The sequence below is a fragment of the Copidosoma floridanum genome, unplaced genomic scaffold (genome assembly GCF_036245765.1).
Source record: "Copidosoma floridanum isolate Cflo_tuat_1 unplaced genomic scaffold, Cflo_Japanese_pri ptg000013l, whole genome shotgun sequence".
Taxonomy (NCBI): domain Eukaryota; kingdom Metazoa; phylum Arthropoda; class Insecta; order Hymenoptera; family Encyrtidae; genus Copidosoma; species Copidosoma floridanum.
In genome coordinates this window covers 37,338,622-37,344,621 of record NW_028321890.1, presented here as the reverse complement: position 1 = coordinate 37,344,621, position 6,000 = coordinate 37,338,622, and the positions used below count along the sequence as shown (strand labels likewise).

General features: G+C 39.2%; 1 protein-coding gene across 2 annotated transcripts in view; it reads left to right on the top strand.

The window, feature by feature from the left end:
* CAH1 (carbonic anhydrase 1) overlaps nucleotides 1-6,000 on the top strand; it is a 28,780-nt gene continuing 22,780 nt past the window's right edge. The window contains exon 1 of one of the 2 annotated variants that reach the window (XM_089591261.1): nucleotides 1-428. In XM_089591261.1, coding sequence (XP_089447387.1) covers nucleotides 392-428 — 37 coding nt within the window. In that variant the 5' untranslated portion in view covers nucleotides 1-391. The remainder of the gene's footprint in view (nucleotides 429-6,000) is intronic. The other variant, XM_014357008.3, reaches the window with a different exon arrangement.

Sequence of the window (6,000 nt, the reverse complement as noted above, 5' to 3'; positions counted from 1 at the left end):
CGACCGGCCGGTTTTACAACGCGTCGGAGTCTTCGAAAGATCGCACCTCCACACACATTCGGTTCGCTCCGCACTTGTATCTTCTCTCTGTTTATTCCACATCACTATATTATAGTGCTCCGAGCTCTTGGTATTTACTTGAATTTTCACTTGGCTCCTCATTTTCGCCTCGTTCGCCGAGCCATTCAAAGTGTGCGTGTGACAAAAAGTGTAGCGGGCCAAGTTCAGTTGGAACTTATACAGGAGGAGAATCGAGGGAGTCAAAGAAATAACGATTAGAGCAAGTTTGGTGGCCTTTCCATCAAGCTTATAAAAGAGTAGCCAAGACGAGCGGGAGCAAGCCTTACTCGGATCTCAACTTCGCGGACCTCAATTTCCGTTAGCCCCCGCGATGGCCGGCTTCAAGGAATGGGACTACTCCAGTCAAGGTATTTTTATAACTACTCTTGTAACGTGCTTAAAACGACAAACATTATCATCATTGTTAGGAATAAATAATATAATACAGTGTCAGTGGTGTTATGGGTATACCAAGTTATTTATCGTATCAAGTGTACATAAGATATATGACAGGTTACCGATCGCTACCATACCGATACATATTGTATATACATTATGCGAGGCTGTTATCGTATTCCCCTTCTTTCTGTATAAATATATATTTTATTATTCGAGTCCCCGTTTCTATGTCGACGGCCTCTCTGACTATGGGGGCAGTCCGATCGAAATACATTATAATCGAGTGATGATTGTTGCGAGTGACATTTTTACGTGGAATTTTTAATGGATTAACAAGATAAAAAAAACTCATTTGTCAACGTAACATATCATACAATTGATAGTAGACTGCGGATACACTAATTTTCGTGTTAAAACAATTGTTGCCAAGAAATAAGTATAAATGCTCGTTCGATCGTAACGGATGCGGCAATTGTTTTTGAAATAATTGAAAATTCATCGAGTTTGAACAACTGACAATAAGTAATAATAAGTAATAATACTTACATCATATTATAGTTTTGAGGATTCGACACAACTATGTGCTTGTGTAGTGTACGTAAAGACACAGAGGCCAGAGATAAAGTCGTTGTCACGTGTGAACGTATTACACGTGCTAATCAGTTAACGACTGTTATTATAACTTATTAAATCGAGTATTAAATAATAATAAATGATTACACTCGTAACAGCTGAACGAGGCTCTCAAACATTTCTCTTTCTGTTAGCCAAACATTTTTATACGACACGTTTATACATTAAATTTTTTTTCTTAGAAGGATGAGATATATATTGTCAGACAACACTGTTTTTCGCTTAAATAATATTTCGAACAAATTCTAAGTGTACTGGACTATACAGTGTATATTTCACGCGTTTGGCATGACGATGCAGAGCCGAGCGAGAGATGTGTGGCACACACCATCATCAGCTCACCGTGTTCTCTCTCTCTATTTACTTCCATGAGTCTCCTCATCCTCGGTGCATCTTTTCTCTCTTTCTTCTCGATCACACGACTCACGTTTACAATCACGCGCACCAAGCTGTCAGAGCGCCTCGCTGTAAAAATTTTTCGCGCAAATTTACGACGCTCGCTTGACGTTGGAACATGTGTGCACAGCTATTGGCGACGGTAAGTACGCCGCGAGAGTCGGTTTATTCTCGAAGCAGTGTACATGTACAAAGATCACTGCAGGTCAGCGACATTGCTTTTTTTTTTTTTTTTTTTTTTTTTTTTTTTTTTTTTTTTTTTTTTTTGTTTTTTCATTTGAATCGCCATCGTTACTTACTCGCGCGCGCATTAATGTAAGCCCATAACGGTGCCAAGGTCTTTTATTTGAGCGGTTCTGACGGATGAGTAAGCCTCACAACGAAGTAAAAATATTCCGCCGGTCGTAAAATAATTTTTTCGGATCGCCCCTTGTTTTTTAAAATATCAATACGAAAAGAAACGGTATACGCAAAACACCATGATTCGGGTAAATTCTTGTTTTTCCAACAGTACGGGAAATAATAATAATAGTAAGTACAATGCCCGAACACGAGGTGGTCGAACCCGTGAGCTTAAAAAAAAAAAAAAAAAAAACATGTTAGTAAAATTTATCCTGCGATCGATTACAATCGAGCGCAAACATTAGCCGGATGATACTTGTTTCCATTATTACATATTCATACCTATGAAGGCATTTTTTTCATGACTATTGATTTTTGTCGTACAAGTTGCGCAATTGTTTTCAAAGTTTGAATTTATTTATTTCTTTCCTTACCGCATTGTAAAAATGTATATTTAAAAACATGAAGATTACCGCTAAGAGAACATTCTGTGATATTTAAAATTGTGATTGTACAGATACGGGCAAAAAACGCGTTTTATGCGCAAAAAAAATATTTCACAATGTCATCAAACCTATACAAGCGTAAGCCAAAACTTTGTCGTTAAATATTTTTGCAGCTAAGGTGCCAACAAAAGACGTTTAATTTGATTTACATTCCAGTCCCAAAGTACAAGTAATAAATTGTCCTCCTGAAAAAAAAAAAAAAAAAAAAAAAAAAAAAAAAAAAAAAACATTAACGTTGAAAAGTTGTGCGAATTTACAAAAAAAGAAAAAAAACCTCAAACTGCACGTAAGCTCGAATCATTTTTATCAGCGCGCAAGCCCCGTTTCTTTTCTCTTGCGGAAAAGCCTCCAAAACAAGGAAAACCGACGCTAAATAAAACTTCTTATCGTCGTGAAAGTCGTTTGGCTTAAGTTTCGTTCGCGTACAGGCACTAGGTATGTATCGGCTTGCCACGGATTTCCTGCGCGAGCAAACGTCAAAGCGCATTAGCGACTCTATCGTATGTATACACATACACGCGCTAATTAGTAAGCTGGAGCGGAGCTTCCGCGCTACGCTGTGCAAAAGCCGGCGATTTCACCGATGCGACGCTATAAAGTCGTAAATTTGCTACATCACCTATTGGTATGGTATTATAGTTTCTAATAATAGACATTATATTTCATACACCTGTACCAGTGAGTGATGATATATTACGTGCTAATTCTTGCAAATAGTCGCACACAAAGATTGTCGATTGACAGCGAGGCATTGAAAATCTTTCGACAATTTTTGTAATGGCAAATTTTCAAATCAAACACCAACATGACGGCCAAACTGTGGGTTACAATTTAAAAGTTTTTTTTTTTTTAATTTTCCTGCAACGCCAAGCCAACGACCCATATAATAATATAGGCTGTACATCTTATCTCCGTTGAACTGGATTTCACCAGGTGCGCGCTGTAAAATAACCATCACGTTTGCGGACTCGGATCGCGGCTCTCCATCTTCTCGTAAATGCACACACGGCGTACATCGATAATTTTATAATGCACACGACATGGTGGTATCTATATACACACCACCTGATGTATACTTACGTCTCGGTATACCTGTGTCGTTACATTGTCCCCGGCAACAGTCGGAATCACGCGATCGTGTTTGTCACTGATGGCGACACCATCAGCTGCCCTCCGGAGCTGTCACTTGACAAGTAAACCACTGATGCCCCTTTCTGCCTGCTTGTGCTCGTGTCGCTCGATATTAACATCGAACTAGATTTTTTTTTTTCTTCCTTTTTTTAATCAAAGACGCGCTTCTCGAAGAATGTACCAAAGTTGAAGTTGAAGCAAAAGAACAACAACTTACAGGTGCAATATCAATGAAACTAAAAAAAATACTTCGAACCACTCGATGGGGATAAGAAACGACAATATTAATCGATGAGGCCGAAAAAAAAAAAAAAAAAAAAACACAAACAAACGAGCATAGACAATTATTTGAAAGTTGATGAGGGGGGTGGGGAACCCCGAAACGGACATAAATAAATAAAACTGTCATTTCCGCAAATGGAAAGCCGCTGGGTTCGTTGCATCAATTATTAAGTCGAGGGACGGAGATCGAAGGGACAGATTGTGGAAGCAACTCGGACGCTCGTGTATGTAGCCTTTTAAACGCGTATACGTGTATATATATATATGTACTTCGGTAAGTACATCCTCGCGACGACACAATTCCGAATCCCACAGGTGGCGGTAATTACGTGCACGCCGAGCTTTTGAAAAGAGATAGGGGGGGGGGGGCTCTCGGCTATGTAGGTATTACCCTATATTGATTTGTTTTTGCGGGAAATCGTGTCCGAGCGTCGTCGCTGCTTAATTGGGGAGCTACGACCGCGAAACGAGCCCAAGGTAAGCTCCGGGAATCGCGTACAGATAACAAACTCGCGAGGGGTAGCTATACAGCCCCTACGTATATACATATCAGCCGTGTCGTGACTCTCGAGCTCGTTTCGTATTCCCATCGTTGCCAATACGTATATATATATATACATACACGCGAGCACTTGGACTTGTTTCATTAACTTTTTCCTCCCCCTCCCCGCTTGTTCTTTTTTCTTTGTTCCAGGCAACGCTTTCTCAATAAAAAGAATAGAGCGCGCATCAACTAGTCTCGTTTTTTTTTTTAAACCTCGTTTCGGGTAAAAATTGCCATATCTTGATGCGAGAAAAAAAAAGTTACCTCTTTGCATTCCAAAATTAAAAAAAAAAAAAAAAAAAGCCCGAGTTAATAATTACTCTCGCCCTCGACAATCATATATAGATAATCCACGTCCCAAAGTGTTACACCCCCCGCGTGCGCGTGAATTAGAGTGAACAAGGTGCAAACCACCAATATCATCATCATCATTCATTCCTCTGTTCTGTAACGTTGAGTTAATACGTTACATATGGATATACGTTTGGAGTCATGTATCGAAAGTCGGAAACGCGCGCTAAGTGAAACTGGGTCTGCTAACCTATTTGGTTAAACCTATGCTCTGGTACATAATATATTACGTGGTGCCTATACTCATCGCAGCGGGTCATCGATTCCCGCCGTGCTATACTGCTTTTCGCGTGTGATGGGTACCTTACCTCTACGCGTCTCCTCTTGCACTGCTCGTATGTGGCACTATTACATATATATACGTGCAGTACTGCAGCCTTCACTTCGCGTACTTTTATAAGTGTACAAACTGTCGGATAGGTATGCCACGATGTATACATATTTATATGTTGCACCGATGAAATTTGATCCTTTGTGCCGAGAAATTGGTCGCATTCTGTGTCACTCGGTCTGTATAGCTGCTCCTCCCGGGGGTAGCCTATTTTGCGGTGCGGTTGCGAGTCGTATATAATTTTAGCACGCGCGATAAAACTAAATTAGATATAGGTCTATATGTAGGTACCGAACTGGCGTCCGTCGTCAAATCTGATATTTAAATAGCGGTGGGATGGTTTTTTATTACAAGTGACTCATTTTTTTTTTCCATTGTACACATGCTTATAACAGAGCCTGTAACTAACAGGGCACTGGCGCTCTTCGCAGGAGAAAAAGCACCGATGATATTTCAGCAATTAATATTTACTTAATAGAGAGGTATGTACCTATACTTTTGTCGAAATATTGGCTTTCGTTTGTTTTCTGGCGTATCTCTGTAGTATTATTGCACTCTTGTAAATTCTAACTACAGCTTATCTCTAAAATTGTGAGTAAGACAATATTATGGAACAAAATTTTATTTTTCAAAGTTTAACAAGATCTTTTTAAACTATCCGCTATTTTGAAAAAAAAAACCTCTACTCGAAAAAACATGCTCGTGCTTGACAATGTTATCAAGGAGCTATTTATTATACCGTGAGTAAGATGAATTTTTTAAAAATACACACGGAAAACGCATAAGGAAGTGTTTAAAAGTTTTTATTCCTTTCTAAACAGTCAAAGATCAAAGTTAACGCTGTAGAGTTGAAAAAAAAAAAAAAAATAGGTTTTACGAAATGGCGCTTATTTTCTCTATAAAATCGAGATAGCGCTGAAGTATCCGTATCAAGTAAGTATAACATCCAAGCGCGATCGCGACCCTGATCATTATCATCCCACCGTTACTCAAACAATAGAGCTCTCGCAGTCAGATAAGCAAAA